The sequence below is a fragment of the Acipenser ruthenus genome, chromosome 24 (genome assembly GCF_902713425.1).
Source record: "Acipenser ruthenus chromosome 24, fAciRut3.2 maternal haplotype, whole genome shotgun sequence".
NCBI classification, from domain to species: Eukaryota; Metazoa; Chordata; class Actinopteri; order Acipenseriformes; family Acipenseridae; genus Acipenser; species Acipenser ruthenus.
The window spans coordinates 1,249,665-1,270,397 of record NC_081212.1 but is presented as its reverse complement, the minus strand read 5'-3'; the positions used below and the strand labels follow the sequence as shown (position 1 = coordinate 1,270,397).

General features: G+C 41.4%; 1 protein-coding gene across 13 annotated transcripts in view; it reads left to right on the top strand.

Annotated features, from left to right (window-relative positions):
• The window catches only part of LOC117429835 (neurofibromin), a 69,462-nt gene extending 49,541 nt beyond the window's left edge, over positions 1-19,921 (top strand). For 3 of the 13 annotated variants that reach the window (XM_058997880.1, XM_058997883.1, XM_058997882.1), the window contains 21 exons: positions 451-644; positions 1,089-1,229; positions 1,967-2,246; positions 2,580-2,794; positions 2,904-2,965; positions 3,320-3,434; positions 4,577-4,711; positions 5,024-5,164; positions 5,632-5,758; positions 6,157-6,288; positions 7,052-7,187; positions 7,565-7,722; positions 7,851-7,973; positions 8,315-8,445; positions 8,608-8,708; positions 9,561-9,703; positions 10,189-10,235; positions 10,430-10,646; positions 12,019-12,084; positions 12,883-12,936; positions 15,959-19,921. In XM_058997880.1, coding sequence (XP_058853863.1) covers positions 451-644; positions 1,089-1,229; positions 1,967-2,246; positions 2,580-2,794; positions 2,904-2,965; positions 3,320-3,434; positions 4,577-4,711; positions 5,024-5,164; positions 5,632-5,758; positions 6,157-6,288; positions 7,052-7,187; positions 7,565-7,722; positions 7,851-7,973; positions 8,315-8,445; positions 8,608-8,708; positions 9,561-9,703; positions 10,189-10,235; positions 10,430-10,646; positions 12,019-12,084; positions 12,883-12,936; positions 15,959-16,101 — 2,861 coding nt within the window. In that variant the 3' untranslated portion in view covers positions 16,102-19,921. Of the gene's footprint in view, positions 1-450; positions 645-1,088; positions 1,230-1,966; positions 2,247-2,579; positions 2,795-2,903; positions 2,966-3,319; positions 3,435-4,576; positions 4,712-5,023; positions 5,165-5,631; positions 5,759-6,156; positions 6,289-7,051; positions 7,188-7,564; positions 7,723-7,850; positions 7,974-8,314; positions 8,446-8,607; positions 8,709-9,560; positions 9,704-10,188; positions 10,236-10,429; positions 10,647-11,718; positions 11,813-12,018; positions 12,153-12,882; positions 12,937-15,958 lie in introns of those variants that run through there. The other 10 variants (XM_034049699.3, XM_034049705.3, XM_034049704.3 and 7 more) reach the window with 7 other exon arrangements.
• The last annotated feature ends 812 nt before the right edge of the window (positions 19,922-20,733 follow it).

The window sequence follows — 20,733 nt, the reverse complement described above, 5'->3', positions numbered from 1 at the left end:
TATTGCTGTGGTGCCGCTCTCAAATGAACAGGATTGCTCTGTTTTCATTGCATCCTGCACTGGGTGCTGTTCATAGTTTACCAGGCCGTTATCTTTTGTTAATCTCTTTCGGTAGTTCCTCATTGAAGTTCAGGTCCTTCCTGTTTAGCAAAACACTCCTTCAGTGTAAAAGCATTCTCACTATGAATCGGTTCGCCTTGATTAGTTATCTCTGTTTAAACAATCACGAGGATTGAGAGGGACTTGCATTTACACAAAAGCAGACAGCAGTTTGAAAATACATTTGCAACAGTATGTAGTGCACAGCAGAGCAAACAGCAAGCACTGTGAATGTGATTTAGTGTCTCCTGACTGTTTCAAAGCAAAGGGGCTCTAGGAATATCCTGGCTATTGCTTTGTCCCGGGTAGCTGAGGATGCTGGCTTGATGCATCGGTTGTGTCTTGGTTTAGGTATTGAACTGAAGCATCTCTGTCTGGAGTACATGACGCCCTGGCTCTTAAACCTTGTGCGGTTCTGTAAGCACAACGATGACGCCAAGCGTCAGAGAGTCACTGCCATTCTGGACAAGCTGATCACAATGACCATCAACGAGAAGCAGATGTACCCTTCCATTCAGGCCAAGATCTGGGGCAGCCTTGGACAGGTACAAGAACCAGGGTTGCAGTGCAGATTTTAAGACTGAAGATTGTTTTGAGTGGGGGGGGGGGCTGTTCCTTGACACTCTTTGTCCGTTTACTGGCATCGTTAATAGTGTGCTTTTTTTTTTATCTACAGGATAGTGGTGCGCTTATCATTTTTAGAGCACTTTGACTGAACTTTTTTTTAAAACTGTTTTAACCACACATCTGATAGGAGGACATATACAGGTTGGTGAGAACCAAAGAAACCGCATTTCTAAGTCAAAAATGTGTCCTGTGAACAAAACCACCTTACCAAAGACTTTGACTGCAGCTTGTAATTTCTTTTGTATAAAAATGTTTTGTTTTTTGTTGGGGGTGGGTGGAAAGCTGTTTTAACAATGAGATATGCATGTGAAAGGCTGATGTGCTACACAGTCTGGATATTGCTGTCTTCCTTCCTTCCACAGATCACAGACTTGCTGGATGTGGTGCTGGACAGCTTCATCAAGACCAGTGCGACAGGAGGGCTGGGATCCATCAAAGCAGAAGTGATGGCTGACACAGCTGTGGCTTTGGCTTCAGGAAATGTAAAGCTGGTTTCTAGCAAGGTGAGAGCTGGATGTTTTTAACCCTGAAGCAGGCACTAAAGACGTGAGGTCTTTTATCTGTTCTTACCCTAGCGTTCTATTTGAATTCTGGTGTTCCATCCTTGTAGCAACTTGGTTATCGTTTGGTTTGCGTCCGGCTGTCTGTGTAAGCTGCTGAGGTCATACCAGCTGTGGTTGTGTCTAGTGACAGAGTTTCTTTGTTTCCTGTCCTTTTTTTACAGTCAAACCTGCTAGTATAACTCCAGCGCTTTGGAGGAACTGGTCCGAAAGCCGCTATATGAAAAGGGCTCTTATAGAGTGCTGGTGTTTGTATTCAGGAGATTGAGTTTAGGAAATACATACAGTAGTGAAACCAGTTCTAAAAGTGGTCTTTTACTACTGTGAGCCAAACCAGGAGATTCTTAACGTGGGGACATCTATGTAAAATGGGATTCATCAGAGTTGTCTTGAAACCTGAGCTACCACAGCAAGAATGATTTCATTTATATAGCTGCACACAGGCACTGGAGCAAATACATGTACTGTCACACAAGCCGTAAAAATCTTGATCAGACAGATAATCGACGGAGGACAAAGGGGATTAAAGCTAAGAGAATGCTAAATCAAAACGAGAATCGCACTGAAAGGCTTTACTCCGATGCAGCGAATGGACATTAAAAAAATCTATGAATATAGAAACTGGAAGGAGAGGATTGCCCCGGAGTTCATCTGTCCTCTTGCTGTTTTCCCCCCCACAGGTGATCGGGCGCATGTGCAAGATCATCGATAAGACCTGCCTGTCCCCCACACCCACGCTGGAGCAGCACCTCATGTGGGACGACATTGCCATCCTCGCCCGCTACATGCTCATGCTGTCCTTCAACAACTCCCTGGACGTGGCTGCCCACCTGCCCTACCTCTTTCACGTGGTCACCCTGCTCGTGGCCACCGGCCCGCTGTCTCTCCGCGCTTCCACGCACGGCCTGGTCATCAACATCATCCACTCCCTCTGCACCTGTTCACAGCTCAACTTCAGCGGTGAGCCTCCCTCGCTCGCTCGCTCGCCAAGAGGAATCCGCTGGCTAGTTGAGCTTTATTTGAAGCGATTGGTACTGTGCTGTTGGTATAGCTACAATCAGGGATAGGGTGAACTTTTTTTTTTCAATTCCAATGATTAAAATGGAAATTGATTTTAAAAAGGCATTTGAAATGGAATTGGAATTGAAAAAAAAGGACCCCAGCCCTGATTGTAGCCGTACCGGACAGCACAGTGCCAGGGTTAAAAAAGTTTCATCTAAAATGTAAGTGTTTTTTTTTTTTTTTCTTCTTTTAAACAACTGATCGCTTCTTTTTGTGTGTTTTATCTTCCAGAGGAGACCAAGCAAGTCCTGAGGCTCAGCCTGACTGAGTTTTCTCTTCCCAAGTTCTACCTGCTTTTCGGGATCAGTAAAGTGAAGTCGGCTGCTGTCATCGCTTTCCGCTCGAGCTATCGGGACCGCTCGTTCTCTCCGGGGTCCTACGAGAGGGAGACCTTCGCTCTGACCTCGCTGGAGACTGTCACTGAGGCCCTGCTGGAGATCATGGAGGTGAGGGGGGGGCACTGGAAACCCACGGGGGGGGGGTGGGGGGTGGGGATCTCTACAAAGCCAATGCACGACATTAAGGAATTAACATTGTCGTTTTTTCTTTGCTCAGGCTTGTATGAGGGACATTCCGACGTGCAAATGGTTGGACCAGTGGACAGAGTTAGCACAAAAGTATGTATAAATTTCCTATGTGTGTGTGCGTGTGTGTGTGTGTGTATATATATATATATATATATATATATATATATACTGTATATATATATCAGTCGTGTGATCTTTTTAAATCCATGTTTGGTTTAATATGCTGCAGTTGTATTTTGTCTTTTTGGAACTACAATAAATAATTTCTTCAGCTCTATCTAAACAGATCCCTTTTATTGTGACGAACTTGCTCCACGCCTGAATGTTCATATAACATCTGACTATGAGCATGAAGTGAAAGATTTCCACCCACCTGCGTTTAATTCTGTCAAGCGCAATGCTCCAGTCTGTTAACCTTGTGGACGTGCTTCTCTCTGTGAACAGATTTGCATTCCAGTACAACCCATCCCTGCAGCCTAGAGCCCTGGTGGTCTTCGGCTGTATCAGCAAGAGGGTGTCCCATGGGCAGATCAAACAGATCATCCGCATTCTCAGCAAGGTGAGCGGGCACTCCACCCCTGAGTGCGCACTCCACCCCTGAGTGTGCACTCACTCAATTGAACATATGAAATCAATGAAGTCAGTGCGTTGAGGGTAGGATGTCTATTATTGTGTAAAAGGGCAGTTTGGATGAGAGCTGATACTGGCTCTTATAATAACTGATGCCCTTCACACCACATATCAGCTTATTGGAAATCACACAAAAACATGGAACTTACAGTACTATAGTATACCTGTACTATCAAAAAAAAAGTGTTGCTTGTTTTTGCATTGCTTTAGAATTGTGCCCTATGCTCAGTGAAAGACATCTGTACGCAGGACAAGATGTGCTGGAGAAAAGGGTGTGCCACGGGCCGGTTTTGAGAAATCCTTAAATTTTAAACAAGTTCTTACCTCTCTCACTTTCTCACTAGCGGAATGGCCTGAAAAGTCTGTTTTTCATTTACACTTTCACTCAGGCCCCAGCGGAACAAGCCCATTTCCTGCAGTGCAGGTGCTGCTATCGGTGACCCCACTTGAACTTCCCACTCTGTCTGTATCTTGCACAGAGGGCTCCTAGTACCTGCTACATAGGAAGTGGGCTTTCGGCAAATGTTCAGAGAAAATAAAATCACTTTAAGTGTATACCACAAGCAAGAAACTACTCAGAACTGCTCCTTCCTGTAACTGAGTTGTTTTTAAACCCATAGCATTGTGGCTGGATAAATGGACTGCCTCCCAGTCATTGCGTATTCATGAGAAACACATGGACTGTAATTGGATAAAACTTCATGTTTTATTCTGAAAAATGTTACAGGGCATTAAGTCTCCAGCCCATGGGCTCTTAAAGACCAACTTGGTATGGAAATGAGATTACCTTAACTAATGTATTCTCCTGGCTGTTCAGATTCCCTTTATATCGTTTTCTGTGTCAGTCATCACAACCTGGCTTACTTTGAAAACCTCCGCAGTTTGAAACCCCCCTGGTGGCCGGAGTCCAGCTCAGAAACATGTCTAGCATCCCAGCATGCCTGGTTGATGACAGAACCTCTAGTGGGATCTCTTGCTCAGGAGAAGACACTCTTCTACCATAAGATACGACTGTACGTATTGATTTGTGTAAGGAAGCTAATCTTCTCGGTCTTCTTCTCGGTCTCTCAGGGGCTGGAGAGTTGCTTAAAGGGTCCTGACAACTACAACAGCCAGGTTTTAATTGAGGCCACCGTAATCGCACTGACTAAACTGCAGCCACTTCTCAACAAGGTACGGAGACAGAAGTGCACCCAACCCCTGCAGGTCAAATTTTAATATTCCTTCTCCTTGTGTGTTGTCCAGTTGCTTGAATTGTATGGCGTAGTGTGCTGTGTGGCGTAGCGATAGTGGGTGGGTAAAATTGAATAGAAAACAACTTGATTTTCCTATTGTAGCTCCAGAATGTCATTTGATGCGTCATTAATAAATGAATTAATAACCCTTGCCGTTAACCCCAGTTTATTACCCCCGGGGACCCAGTGCTTCTGTATAGCGTCTGTTGCATGATTAGCTTGACTGCAGTGTGGCAGGATGCATGTTTTTGAATCGCTGATGTCTGTCCTTTATCGCTTGCAGGACTCCCCCATGCACAAAGCCCTGTTCTGGGTGGCCATTGCAGTCCTGCAGCTTGACGAAGTGAACCTGTACTCTGCCGGGACAGCCCTGCTGGAACAGAACCTGCACACATTGGACAGCCTCCGAGTGTTCAACGACAAGGTACCTGTCCTCTTGTGTCTATTCACTGCCTGTGCGTTTTAATCTCCTGCTGTGTGCACTGAGCACTGGTCCTGTGTGCTTCCTGTGCTTTTGGTAAGTATTGAAGATGTGGTTAATTTCTACACGTGCAGATATACAAAGTAGTTTATTAATACAGTTTTGACTAATGCATGACAAAATGGAAGAAAGCGTTGTATGTTCATTATGAATATAGATTCTGCTGAAGCCCACTTTTGTCATTAACTCTTTACTGCTGGAATCGTCTTGGTTCTGAAACCTCTGTCATTTCCAATACTGCCCACACCGGTCCCTGTATATTAAAAAGCATTGCAAGTGATGCACAGCAGGCTGCAGTCCCAATGCTATGTGTATGTTGATGCCTGATGCTTGACACTGTGTGGTATTTAAGGAGGTTATGGAGTTATAAGACACATTTGTTTACCTGTCTCTTGTCCGATTTATTCCAGAGTCCAGAGGAGGTGTTCATGGAAATCAGGAAGCCTTTGGAATGGCACTGCAAACAGATGGATCATTTCGTCGGCCTCAATTTTAACTCTAACTTCAATTTTGCACTAGTGGGACACCTGCTGAAAGGTGAGAGAGCTGGAAAGATTCCCCGAGTGGCAGCGCACAACTGATCACAGCTCCCGATTTCGCATGGTGGTTTGATCCATTCCTGGTTTTACTATGAGTTTAATAAGAAACGCTTGTATTTAAACCTGGAATGGGTGAAATTGTTCTGCAACAGGAGTCTTATTCCCCTCCCTGAAATGTGTTCATTAATGTTTTTAAATCCAGTCTCATATAAGCACAGGACTCTCTTGATGTTTCACAATTGGAAGGTTACGTTGACAGTAACAAGTATACTTTCCTGTATCAGGAACCCTTCACTAATTCATTGTGTTTAGTATCTCACTGTTTTATTGATGTGTGAATCAAAGAGCAGTATAAAGAGACGGAGCTTTACATATGTTACTTGTGTGTGCTCCCAGGGTACCGACATCCCTCCCCCACCACAGTAGCCCGGACGGTGAGGATTCTCCACACTCTGCTTGCACTCGTGGGAAAGCACCTGAACTGTGACAAGTTCGAGGTGAACACGCAGAGCGTGGCCTACCTTGCGGGTGAGTGAGGTCAGAGCAGGGTTGTGTCTGGTTTGTTTTTATACACTTGATAAACTCAATGGGAAACGTTCATTTATTCAGTTTCTTTTAGTCTCTGTTCAAACTCGTGGATGTCGGAGGACGCGTCTGCCTTAGCGCTGTAATTCTTCAGTTAATGTTTTTTTCTTTTTGCTCTTGATTGTGAAAAAAACTTTTTTTGCAACATCAGGAACAGGGGTAGAGGACTTCATTAAAGATTAGCTCAGATATAACTGGTTAAATGTTGTGACCTTGTCGGATGAAACTAACTGACGTTAATTGACATCTATGGGGAGGCGGTGTGGTCCAGTGGTTAAAGAAAAGGGTTTATAACCAGGAGGTCGCCGGTTCATATCCCGGCTCACTCACTGACTCACTGTGTGTGACCCTGAGCAAGTCACTTAACCTCCTTGTGCTCCGTCTTTCGGGTGAGACGCTGTTGTAAGTGACTCTGCAGCTGATGCATAGTTCACACACCCTAGTCTCTGTAAGTCGCCTTGGATAAAGGCGTCTGCTAAATAAACAAATAATAATCATAATCTGATGCAAGTCCATAAGCAGGTGCAAACTTATTTTAAGTGACGGCGCTTTGCTCTGCTCACACAGGACGTCCTGCCGAGTGCATGCACTGTCTCTCGTGTCTTGGTGCCTGGTTGATAGAAAGCAGTTTCTCTAAGCTTGACTGATGCCGCCTCTCGCCAATAACGAATGCCCGCTTCTCGTTTTTTTTTTTGTTTGTTTTTAGCCCTGCTGACTGTGTCGGAGGAAGTACGGAGCCGCTGCAGCCTCAAGCACAGGAAGTCCTTGTTGTTATCGGACATTTCCATGGAGAACATTTCCATGGATACGTACTCTTTGCATCACACTGATCCCAGCTGTAGGTTCGTATGTTTTCCAGCACCTGAAAACATGGTTCCGGCCTGCCAAGCACTACAGTCTAAAACGTAACAACAGACTGAAAAATGTATCTCTGAATACCTGGGAATGTTGTGAGTAGCGCCTGATATTGCTGCTAGCAGTGGCAGAAACATGCCTGTGTCCCACACAGGTTTCATCATGGTAAAGTAGACGGCTGAAGAGGCTTCATAATGGAAGTATTGCGGGATGTTTTATGGGAGTACTTTAGAAAACGTGATTTAATTGGGAGACACTGCACAGGGTTTATACGTATTTATAAAGTTCTTCCAGTTGTGTAAATGGAAATGGGGTACAGTATAAAGAATGCAGTGTTTCTGATTTGCCCGTGCTGTGTTTCCAGGACACTAAGGGAGAGCCAGCCCTGGGCTTCTCCCAAAGTCTCGGACCGGTACCTGGTTGCAAACTATCCCACCGTGGGGCAGATCAGCCCCAGAACCCGCAAGTCCATGAGCCTGGACATGGGCCAGCCGTCCCAAGCAAACACTAAAAAGCTACTCGGTAAGAACCGTTATATTTACTTATATAAGCAAGCAGATTTCAAGTTTTAAAAAAATGCTGTTTTCATTTTACTATGTTTTGTGTGGTCCGTTGAAAATAAACAACCCATCTTTTTTTTTTTTTTATAGGCACTAGGAAGAGCTTTGACCACTTGATTTCAGACACTAAAGCACCAAAGAGACCAGAGATCGAATCTGGCATCACCACACCTCCCAAAATGAGGAGAGTAGCAGAAAACGATTATGAAATAGGTGAGCGTTTCATCGTCTATTAAACAACTGCTTTTTGTGTTTCAAAAACCCCAGCCTCAGCCTGTCGTGCCTCTGATTCCAAAGCTATAAAGGTTAGGTGCAGTGGTTCAGGAATATTGCTGGCTTGTAGAAATAAAACGGGCGGTTCTTTTTACTGGTGGTCTGTGCTGCATGTATGGAGACTGAGCACTCTGGAGTGAAGAGCAGATGATGTACAAGCTAAGAGGGTTCTGTCTGTGCAGGCATCCTAATTGCAGTGCAGTAGAATCAGTGTTACAGATTATTAAATACGAGCCACATTGACAGTGTGCTTGTCTTGCATGTTCTTTTCCCCATCACAGAGACCCAAAGAATAGCCGCCTCTCAGCAGCATCCTCACCTGCGGAAGGTGTCTGTGTCGGAGTCCAACGTGCTTCTGGATGAGGAGGTCCTGACTGACCCCAAAACTCAGGCTCTGCTGCTCACTGTCCTTGTAAGAATAGGATGCTTTTTCTCAATGCATGTAGTTTACAAGACATGCTTGAGTTCCTTCCCAGCTACATTGTTCAAGCATGTGGCAGTGCTTCTCTGTGCATCATGAGATCGTGTGCCCCCTATCCAGGCTTTAATCATTTTCTCTTTCTGTCTCTTTCAGGCCACATTGGTAAAATACACTACAGACGAGTTTGACCAGAGGATCCTCTATGAATATTTAGCTGAAGCTAGTGTTGTCTTCCCAAAAGTCTTTCCAGTTGTGTAAGTGCCTGTTGTATTGGAGCACCGTGACCCAGAAAGGCCAGCAAGATAACCGAAATGTATCTGGTAATCATTACCCATGCATAGATAGAAGGGGAACTTTCTAAATGTGTATGTTCGAGAAGCGACCAAAGTAATTTCAGCATGAGTATAAATACACTTGCGTGCACACGCACGGAAATAAACGTGAACCGCATGTGACGATTAATTAAGCAACATGCAAGTCAGACAAAAAAAAATGATAGAATATTAAACAGACCGTTGTGAAATGTTTGGCATAAGGACCACTCAGTAGTTCCATACCATACTCTCATACACGAGCTCATGTTGTCTTTCAATATGTTGCAGTGGTTTGGAGCTAAAATGCATCTGCAGTTTGCAGATGGTGGCATCACCCGTACAGTGATGTCATTTTAAGATTAAAGTGTCTGATTTAGCTCGATCTGGTTCATAAAGGATGGAGTGAAACGGCTTTGTCTCTCCGGGGGGGGGGGGGGGGGGGGGAGGTAACTGCCTGTTTGAAAAGAATTTGCAGTCAATCGCTGGTAAAATCCAGTGCGTTTATCAGCGTTGATCAGAAGAGAGAAGTGTAAATGAACCGTAGGTGTGCTGTGCAGTAATGATCATTTGTGAGCCACCCTCTTAAAGCAGGTTTGCCATCCTATAAATAACCCTATGAGACATGAGCAACACATTCATATTTATTTATAAAACTAGAACCTCTTGTGGCTATTGAAAACAAAACCAAAAAAAAAGTGCTGTGGGTTTTTTTTGTTGTACAATTCAGTGTTTTCAATGCAGCCACTCTAAAACCATTTTTTATGTATGTGTTCTTTTGTTTTGTTTTTTCAGCCACAACCTGCTGGACTCGAAGATAAATACCCTCTTGTCACTGTGCCAAGACCCCAATCTCCTGAATCCCATCCACGGAATTGTGCAAAGCGTAGTGTACCATGAGGAGTCCCCACCACAGTACCAGCCATCGTACCTACAAAGTAACTATCTGTTCAATGCACGATGTATGCATGCAGCACGCTACTGAGCAAAACATACAGCCATCATGATTCTGTGGCTGCAAAGCTGATGAAGTAAGAGCTCGGGCAGCAGGGTTTTGTATTTCATGGATCCAGAGTCTCTGAGCATTGGGTTCAAATATAGAATTGAATGAGCACAGTGGCCGTCCTTCCTGTCTGTTTTCCTGTTTGTTCTGAAGATCGTTTTGTAAGGTTTGGTATTAAGTGCTGTTTTCTGTTGATTTTTGAAAAGGTTTATTAATAACCTAAATTTCTCTTGTTGCGGTGGACACGCAAGATCATATTCTGGATGTAGTTTTGTAATTTTTTTTTTTTGCTCACATGCTCTGGTATGAATGTGCAGTCCAAGCACACTGTAGCCTTCTCACATTGCTCATCCTGGTGTGCTCTTTGAAGGTGTGCTTGTTAATGTGCCCCATTTATGTTATTTTTTATTTCAATTTCAGGTTTTGGTTTCAATGGGTTATGGCGGTTTGCTGGTCCTTTCTCTAAGGTATGACTTACATTTGTTTAATATTGACTTGCGTGTTTAACATCCTATATACAGTAACAAGCCTTTCATTCAGCTTCTTAATAGTACTGTTAAGTTTGAGCAGTCTTGTTTCATGATAACATCTCTACAGCATGACATTTTTTTTCAAACGCTGTTAGTTGTTCAAAGCCGTTTCTTTTTCTGTGATTTATCAGCAAACGCAGATTCCAGACTACGCGGAGCTCATCGTGAAGTTCCTGGACGCGTTGATCGACACCTACCTGCCAGGCATCGACGAGGAGACGAGCGAGGAGTCTCTGCGGACGCCCACCTCCCCCTACCCCCCCCCTGTGCAGAGCCAGCTCAGCATCACGGCCAACCTCAACCTCTCCAATTCCATGACCTCACTCGCTACTTCCCAGCATTCCCCAGGTCAGGAGGGCGAGGGCTCGTTCACACACTCTGCGCTAGTTCTTCTAGTAACTCGTTTTAATCAGCCGGCTTACAGCTGGGAAGAAAGTCAAAGCAAGCAGGTTGCGCTGGTGTCAATGTCAGGATACATTGATGGAGGCGTATTAAGGCAGAGACTATTTTTGTAAGTTTTTTATGAGGGGTTAAAAGTTGCTTCCTGATATACATCCACTTCCTGTGCTGTAGGCCAGATTCACTCCAGCAGTCGTAACTCAAACTGTGTGACCTACAGCACAGGAATCAGTTACTGCGGATGCCTCTCATTCTTTTAAAGGACAGTGCTATTAAGGAAAATGCTTATTATTATTATTATTATTATTATTATTATTATTATTATTATTATTATTATTATTATTATTATTATTATTATTATTATGACTTTTCATTTTTATTTTGCTGAGGGATAAACTTGGACTATATTACTAGTAACTGTGTTTTCTTTATCATCCCCAAATCTGCAATCAGAACTTGTTGTTTCTTGTTGTTTCACTCGTCCCCCTGAGAGACTTTAATCTCTAATCATTAACAGACTGTAAAATTAAAGCACATTAGTTAGACTTGCATCTGTTTCACGGCAGGCACAGAGGATTCATCAAGCGTGCAAAATTATACATGACTTTGTATGGAGAGTTTTGCCATCACATTATCATACCGTACCAAACACCAGGTGCCTGGTCATTAACACACACTCGCACATGAGTGAGGGTTACTGCTATACTTGATGGGAATGCCAACAGGCTTGTTTCCTTTACCCTTTGGCGCTAAACACACTTATGATGTTAAACTGGAAGAACAAAGATCCGGTGCATGGCTGCTAAAGGAACATTTATCTCAGTCAGGTCGCTGTTTGAGCAAACTCCGGTCCTCGGGTGTTGTAGACAGCACAGGTTTTTGTTCCAACCAGATCCTGAATAAATCTTTTTCTGTTGTACTGCACATAACTGGTCTGTACTGTGCATGCATGTCAAGTTTGACATATGTAAATCTCTCTTCGTTTTTTTTTTTTATTTGTATCCATTGAATACTTTTTTAGGGTCTGGCTGGGACTTAAACCCGGACTGTGTGCCACACACAAGGACTGGATTTGTCTACCCGTGTTCTAGATAATGCGATTGATTAAAAGTACAGTACGTGCTTTTTTTTTGGTTTTTTTTCTACTTTTAAATTTCTTTCTTTGTGTCCTCCTGCTACCTTTTATTTATCTTTTATTTTGTTTGTGTATGACCTGAACATTTCGTTTTGTTCTTAATTTCTGTTTTTGTGTTGTTTTTTTTTTGTCTGTGGTCTCTCTCTCTCTCGTCTGGGCTGGTGCTGCTGTGGTTGAGCTGTATAGTTTATAGACGATCCCCAACATTCCCCCAGTTGAGGTCATCTGATGTGGTGTCCCTGAAAATGCCTGGTATAAATGACAACTATAGCGCTATAGTGGCCATTGAGCCCTGAGTAGCCTATAGTCTGTTTTTAGTGGTAACTTTTTTTTACGTTTTTCATGTTTTCTTTATGTTGCATAGTAATAGGTTTGATATTTGTTCTAATTTGCTTTTTATTTTTACTTCTTTTTATTTTAAACTAGACTGTATATTACGAAAGCTCAAAATTTAATAACAGTAATAAATTTAATTTAATTTAATAAAAAGGAAACAGTTCCCTTTTAAAATGGATTTAAAAAAAAAATCAAAGTGAAATCTACAATTTCCAAATATTGTTTTTTAAATGTTTAATATATATATATATATATATATATATATATATATATATATATATATATATATATATATAATATTGCTAATGTTGAACAAAAATGGAACATGCAAGCTTGGTTTATTAGCATCATTTCTTGTTCAGGATTAATATTTTTTAAATGAATTGTCATGTGGCAGTGCAGTGTTAATGATAACACTGTACTAATTTCATTTCACTGGCCGCATCAACAGTGTGAATGAGCAAAAAAATCAAACGCACTATACTCCAAATCGATGCAAAATTATTTCAACACACTTGTACAACAACATCGTGCACATTTAAAATATATGTTATCACAACAAGAAATGATTCTAGCTTTCATGAACAATGACATTGTTTTTTGTTACTTTTCTTTTTTTTTTAAACCATGTTGCCCTTTTTCTCATCTCTTTGTTTTTCTGTTTTGTTCCTCATGGTCATTCACTTTGTTTCCTCTTTCACTCTGTCTGTGAAGCTTCTCTGCCTTGCTCTAAATCTGCCGTTTTCATGCAGCCACCCCCCCATCCAGGTACTCTCTTTATTTTCTTCATAGTTGCACGAGGTCATGGCTTGTTAAGCTCTCCGTACAGTAATTGATGATTTAAGAAGTCTGGACCCCCAGGGACAGTACTGACACACACCTGGCTGGACAAGCACCATCTTATGCAACCCATTTTAAAACACTTCCTTGTGTTTGCATTGACTGTTGGTAAAAAAAATAAAAAAGACTTCAGAAGTAAAAGCTGTAAACACACAGTGTTATGTATATTAATGTAAAGATGTGTTGAAAATCTGTTGTCTAAGATGTGTTGAAAGCATGTTTTTTACTCGCTCCAGGGGGGGAATAAGGCTCCCATTGCAGCTTGATCCGTTCCTGGTTTTGCTAGGAGTTTAATAAGACACACCTGGGCGTGTTACCGATACACTGTGGCTAATCAAGCTCGTAGTAAAACCTGGAAAGAGTGAAACTGCTATGCAACAGGAGTCTTATTTCCATCCCTGCACTCTTACCTTGTGGCTTCTGGACTGAGTGTTTTTCGGTTTGGCCTGTGGTTCCAGACTTGCACTGATTGAAACTGAGGAACTAAACATTACTCTGCAGTGGCTGTGCTTATACTGGCTGAAGTGTGTGCCTTCTACAGTCTCTGCTCGCTGCTTCCACATGGATTTGCTTTGCAAAACGCCTTGACGTGCATGAAAAGAGCAGTGAAAGTTTAAGAAATCTCTACATAGGGAGAATTATAAAATGAATCGGCTTTGCTAGTTTATGAAACCTGGGCCAGCAGCATTGCATGCACATATTAACGAGTGTACAATACAGAGAATACTGAGCTAGTAAAGTATTGGACAGTTTGTTACATTGTCCAGCGCGATCCATCATTTTTCTTTTTTTTTTTTTTTTTGGTACCTGTTTTCTTTGTGTGTGGCGTAGATAACGTTCCTGCACATGACTTTTAAAAAGCATGTTGCGTCTTTAAAAGTGCTTTGCATGAACCGAAACTACAAGCTGCTGACACTTTGAAGGGTTTTACTAAATGCAGGATGCCTAGAAATAGCCCAGACCTGACCGTTTTCATGTCTGTGAACAGCATCTGTGGGCGCTGGGTGCAAATAGAAAGACACTCGGTGCTCTATGAAAAGGGTCTAAGAGAGGGTCTTTTATGTTAGTTGTAATCACTGCACTGTACTTAACATAGTCATAAATATTTTTGAGGGATAAATGTCTGGGAAATTTGAATAATGCATTTTTAAATACAGGTACAGTAATTTATATATATATATATAATGTATGTGTAAGAAATGTCATATGCCGAGGATGGGAATAAGACTCCCATTGCACAGCAGTTTGATCCATTCCTGTTATTACAACAAGTTTAGTAAGACACACCTGAGCTTGTTACCTATATATACACTAATCCAAGGTGGTGGTAAAACCTGGAATGGGTGAAACTGCTAATGCAATAGGAGTTATTATTATTGTTATTTCCATTCCTGTATGCTTGGATGCTTAGATGGGGAGTACTGTTCCCTAAAAAGCCAGATAATTTTGGCTTCCCTTGTCCCAAGATTGGTGCTTGTTAATTAAATGTTATGATTGGGGGAGTGGAGATGAGCATGAATGCAAACTGCATTTAGTTTAGGGGTAATTGTGTTAGATATTGCTGCTTCATGATGAGCCTGCATGCAAATAGAATCAGAGACATGGCTTCCTGTTCAGTTCAGAAGAAAATAATGTATTTTTTCCCTTTTGTGGTTCACTGAGTGAGTCTGTTTCCTCTTCAGTTTGCAAATGCAAAAGAAAAATCTTTGCACCCGGGAGGGGCTCCCCTCTGCAGCCCCGTGGCTAATTCCACTTTCTTAACCGTGGTATTAACAGGTGTTGGGTGCGTACGTGTGCACAGAGAAGACAATGGTCGAGTCGCTTTCACTTCTGAACCCTGCTGTAGCGTGTTTGTCTTTCCGTGTCAGTTTGTTGATTGCTGGTTTCTCTCCCGTTCCATCAGTACTCCAGTAGTATTGGTTTGCAGCTTCCATTGTTCTCCACGTTGCAACGAGTGCAATACTATTAATGCAGCAAAAGGCGTGCTTTATTTTCTGATTCCAGAAAATAACAGTGAATGGTGTTAAATTGAGAGAAACTCCTTTGATTTAACCTTTTTACCTCTAGCAAACCACACCAAGTGTTTGTGTCTAGCTGTTCCATCCGAGCAGTGCTGACGAGTGGGGCTCAGTGAGATTCTTGATGTTTTACAGCACTGTTTATTGATGTTTATCTGAGGGGAGATGCTAGTTCCAGGTTTATTATGCAGCATTGGGAGGTCAGCCTCTGCTAGCCATCCGCATGTGTCTGCAGTGCCATCTGGTGGCGTTTGTTTGTATGGCTTTTTATTGTGATTTGTTGTGACTGGGTGGTGTTTTTTAATGTAGTTTTTCGAACCATATTTACTGCACAGGAGCCATCGTAAATTAAGAGGGGAATAACCAATCCCTTCTCACATAAAGGCCTTTGTGATATTGTTGTAGATTTAGTTTATCAGACATTTGATTTCACTTTGAGTGCAGTGAAGCCTGTTCATCCCGCCTCCACACAATAAGGTGACTTCCTGTGAAACAGACCCCATTGGGTCCTCATTGGCTGAGTGTGAGGTTCAGACGGGGGTCCTAATACCTGATGCACAGGAAGTGAATTGGTCTTCCCCCGATACTTTCTCAAGATGCTAATGGATTTGTGAGAATACTAAGAATTGTGTTTAAATCCAATTTCTAATACCCCATCCGTTTTGAAGATGTTAAAGGGGATTTATTCAAATTCCAGGTAAAGCTGGTTTAGGTCAGGCTGAGTCAGCCTCGTTTGAGGAACAGCACAAATTAAACAAAACTGCAAAGGATTCATTCATAGAAAACTATCGATTTCCAAAAAGGGAGCTGGGATTCCAAAACCATGTAGTCCAGTTCACAGTTACTCTTTAACTCAGCTTAATACAGCTATGTGCAAGAGGGGGGCGCTATTGCATAGAGATGTATGTGTAACATGTGTTTCCCGTCAACAGGAATCGACAAGGAAAACGTGGAGCTTTCTCCATCTACCGGGCACACGAACAGCGGGCGGACGAGGCACGGGTCCGCAAGCCAAGTCCAGAAGCAACGTAGCGCCGGGAGTTTCAAGCGCCCCAGCGTTAAGAAGATTGTGTGAACAAGTGTTATTACACCTCCAGATGCACTTTCGGTTTTTGTTCGTTCGTGGGTTGTTTTTTATTTTATTATTTCTCCCGTCAAGTCAGCCAAGTTGCCTGACGATCAACATTATTGAAGAACTGCCTGAATTTAAAGCCGTTTTTTTATTATTATTATTATTATTATTATTATTATTATTATTATTATTATTGTTGTTGTTAATATTATTATTTGTATTTTTTTTTTTTAAAGACAGCCAGTGTTTCCGAAGCATTCTAGAAGAAAAAGAAGGTTTTAGTTAAAGTATATCAATTTAGGTAATAAAATGTCACTTTTTTTTTTAAGCTGGAAGAAAACACTGAAATTCTTAGCACTGCAGCAGATGTCTTTAAAAAAAAAAAAAAAAAGGAAGCCATTCGTTAGTTCTTTTTTTGTTGCTTCTATCATTTTTGCCTTTTTATAATAACGAAAAAAGTGTTAAGAAAAAAAGGAAAAGAAAATTGAAAATATTTGCACCCTTTTTTTAAAACGGCAAAGTGGCTTTCTTTATGGTGGGACACAGTGGAGTAACAGGAGAAGGCCTGACCCTCCTGGGGTGTGCATTCTCCTTGCTGAAGTGAAAATACAATGAGGAGGAGGAGAGCTAAGAGATCGGCAAGAAGTAGCCTCATGAACACACGTTTTGTTTAATGTTTTGGACTGTAAGATAAGCAGGTTAACCACAGGTACGGTTTGGAGATTGAACTTTAAGTGAAAATCAAGAAAAAAGATATATATATATATATATATATATATGGCAGGCCTTCAGCATTAAATTAAAATAGCTGGTGGTGTATGTTTTGTGGAACTTGCTGCAAAGTTAAGGGTTCTGCCGTACAAAGCAGAAGACAATATCACAAGTTGTGGGCGTGGCAGATCTCTGTTGATTTAGGAACACTAAGGTCCTACACGTTGTAAGCGGGGTCAATTCCATTTCCAGTTCCTTTTTCAGATCCAATTCCTAGTCACATTTAATCAGTTCCAACAGATCGCTGATGGAAATTGCAATCCGCAGCATTCTGTTAAAATGAGCTTCGCACGGTGAAGGAATTGGGAATTGATTTTATAAAGGCATTGGAATTGAACAGCAGGAGTTGACCCCGAGCCTGGTTGCAGGAGAAGAGATATGCGAGGGCTTTTCTGGTTGTTAGAAGTTATATCACATATTTAAATCGTTTCAAAGTGTAGCGCAAAATGACCCCTTGTGCATTCACTTTATACTAGTTAAATCAGAAGAAAACCTTTTATATATTAAAAAAAAATTATAATAAGATAAATATAGGTTCTTCTGCCCATTGTGTGGCTTCATCAGGGTTTTCAAAATGCGAATTTTGAAATGTGTGTAATTTGTAGATAAGTAAGCCTTGCTTTGGATAGTCAGGACAGGTAGGGTTTGTAGAGTGACTTGTGTTCCACGGAATGAAATGCATCCTATAATGGTATTAAAATAAAAAATATAAAGAACTATACAATAACCAATATTCTACAGCTAGATTGCAATTTCCCGGTATAGTAGAATAGTCAGGTTGAAGAACTTCTTTTTTTCGTTAGCATTATTTCGCAAAGATCGACTTATGACAAGACACTAGGAATAATAACGTGAACTTGTAAATATTAAAATGCCTTTATTTTATTGATTAAAAAAAAAAAAAAAACATTAAAAAAAACGTTTAATTTGTTTACAGTCGTCCAGTACGAAAACAATGGATACAATCATAATATGCAAACAATTTGCCAAAATAATGTAGAATTTCACACAAAAAAAGTACAGATTTCAGGATCCTCTGTATTAGTATTGAGTAGCATGAAGGTTTCCCTGAGGATCATTGTAAGGGTAGCGTTCAGGTTAGCGAAATTAGAGACCCTATTTAAACATGGCCGGTGTAGAGTAATAGAGTAACAGGGTATTGTGGACTTTTGTTTTTTGTTTGTTTGTTTGTTTATAGAAACTCCTTACTTCATTGAAACGCAATCTACTTGCAAGTGTAGTTCGACATCAGACTGCATCAGCCAGAACCGATTCTGGTTTTGCTGAGGTTTCCGCCTGGCTGTTCAGAGGCGGTATGGTGTGACTGAAACGATGCGAAACTCGGCGAATTCTGCCGCAAAAGAAACCCTGCGTCAGACACGGCTGCCTGTACGGAACTGCAGCTTAACAAATATCCGGCAGTCACAGTTCTGTTTTAAAACAATACCGGGCACAAGTGATGGGTTTATTATAACACATGAATTAAAAAGACGCAACTTTCTGAATTGATTTTGGATATTATGACTGCAGTTAGCCAGAGTGTAACACTGGTGCCCGGTTTAATGGCAGACCGGCTTAGTGCTGTCATAAATGTACAAAAAGGGGTTGTGTTATTTCTATATTTGGTGCCGTGGTGTTAATTAAAATAAATAAATCATTAGCCCACAGGGTAAAACAAAATGGGAATGGACCAGTGTTTAATATAATGTTCAACAAAAGAGTTAGTTTTGTTTACAGAGATTTTACCTTGTATTTGAATTGTAAAATAAATAAATATAGGACAATTGGGCAAAGTATTATATTAGTGTTAAGCAAATCTAGTGTTATTCATGTAAGCGTCTTCTCGTCTGTATAGTATTTAAAAGAGGCCGAAGCAGGTCTAACATGTGGGGCCCAGGTGAGGAGTGACTGATTCCGAGTAAGCGTTGAAGCAGATCTGTTAACAGACCTGTTCAATTTCAGCGTGGAAATAATTAGCAATTCACCTGAAGCGGTGTGTTTTGTAGACACAACTTATTTTAAACTTTATGTGACCCCAAACTAGAATGAACCAATTAAAAAACAAAAAAAACAAAACTTTTTTCTCACTTCTTCTTGAGAACTCCTGATCAATGCGTTTCTCCATTATTCGGTGTCGTGTTCTGTCTCCGAGGTGAGTTCTGTCACCTCGATGTCATCTTGGGAAGGAGAATGCTTTACTCGCTCGCCCCTTCATGTGGTTTAATAAGACCACCCCCCCTGCTTTCAGTATCAGGACAGGCAAATCCATCCCGCATCTTGGTGTAGGGCCTAGTATTGCACTACTCGTAACTGCAGTCACAGACTTAGTTTCTAGGTTTTAATGAACTCAAATTCGGCACGTCTTGCCTGAGGTTATGCAAAACAAGACTTTGCCGCAAGCAGTCACCTTTTGAGCGCTGACCACACTTTTTTTTTTCTTTTTTTTTAATGCAGTACGTTCACCTTTTGTAAATATTTTTTGTGTAAAATTTGACAGGTATATTTACTACACTGTAAATACATGTGATGATAAATTGTATTATTTAGCTTTTTTTTGTAAAGCAGTTAGTTTGCTGTACATGTATAACATACAAATGTAATTATTCTAGTGTTAGTAATGTTCTCTCTCTCTCTCTCTCTCTCTCTCTCTCTCTCTCTCTCTCTCTCTCTCTCTCTCTCCCCCTTCCATCCATTGCATTATACTATGTCATTAAAACAAGAAAGAACAGACAGTAGAATATAAAATTGCTGTGTATTATAAACTCACACTGTGTATGATAAACTTACTGTTCCCATTTTGGGCCTAACCTTGAGAAATGTTACCTTCAAAAAAAAAAAAAAACACCCCCACCATCCAATCCTGTTAATACTGTAAGACAGGTGTCTGTGAGCAGGAGAAAGGAAACTGCTGTTTAAATCTCAATTGAATTGTTAATCGTAGGTACCATTGTAGAAATCATTGTTCAAGAAATGTGGTGTTCTCATCGTCCCCACCCCCCCTTTTATGGATGTATTCCTTTTTTTGGAAGTAAAATGTAAATTGAACCCGTTATCAAGCGATACGTGTGTGTGGTTCTGTACATGTTGAAAATCACAGTACAGTACAGTGGCATGAGGTGGGAGCACGCACACACACACACACACACACACACACACTCACACACTCACTCCCTTGTCTGATTTGCACACGTGTGCCACTGGATATCCATAATAAGAGCTGATTTTCGTTGCTCTGCTGTGAATGAGTCTTTCCACAGCAACAGTGAAGTGTCTGTCGGGCTCCATAGCCCTCCTGCAGTATCTCCAGTTAGGAGAGAATCTGGAGATTGAGATGACATGGGGAGGGGGGAGAGTTGCAGGAATCTGAATTAATATCCTGTAAATGTTTCTCTACCTAATCCCCCCTCTGAATCATAACAGAGTTCTTGTGTAGCTACCAGGCTTCCCGGAGTGAAAACAGAACCAGGGCCAGCACTTTGCTAAAGAGTGTTTTGACTTTAGTTTTTAACAAGCGTCGTGTGTTTAGTTATATAAGGATGTGGGATTAAGACTTTTTGGGTAGTGTGTGTGAAAGTAAACAATGTCTCCAGTACTGGAACTCTTCCCAGTGTAGTGTCATTAAGTTAATCAAACCACGGGACAGACATGTGGATTTCAGTTCTGCTGTGTATTTATTTATTTCTTAGCAGACGCCCTTATCCAGGGCGACTTACAATTGTTACAAGATATCACATTATTTTTTACACATTCTTTTTTACATACAGTTACCCATTTATACAGTTGGGTTTTTACTGGAGTAATCTAGGTAAAGTACCTTGCTCAAGGGTACAGCAGCAGTGTCCCCCACCTGGGATTGAACCTACG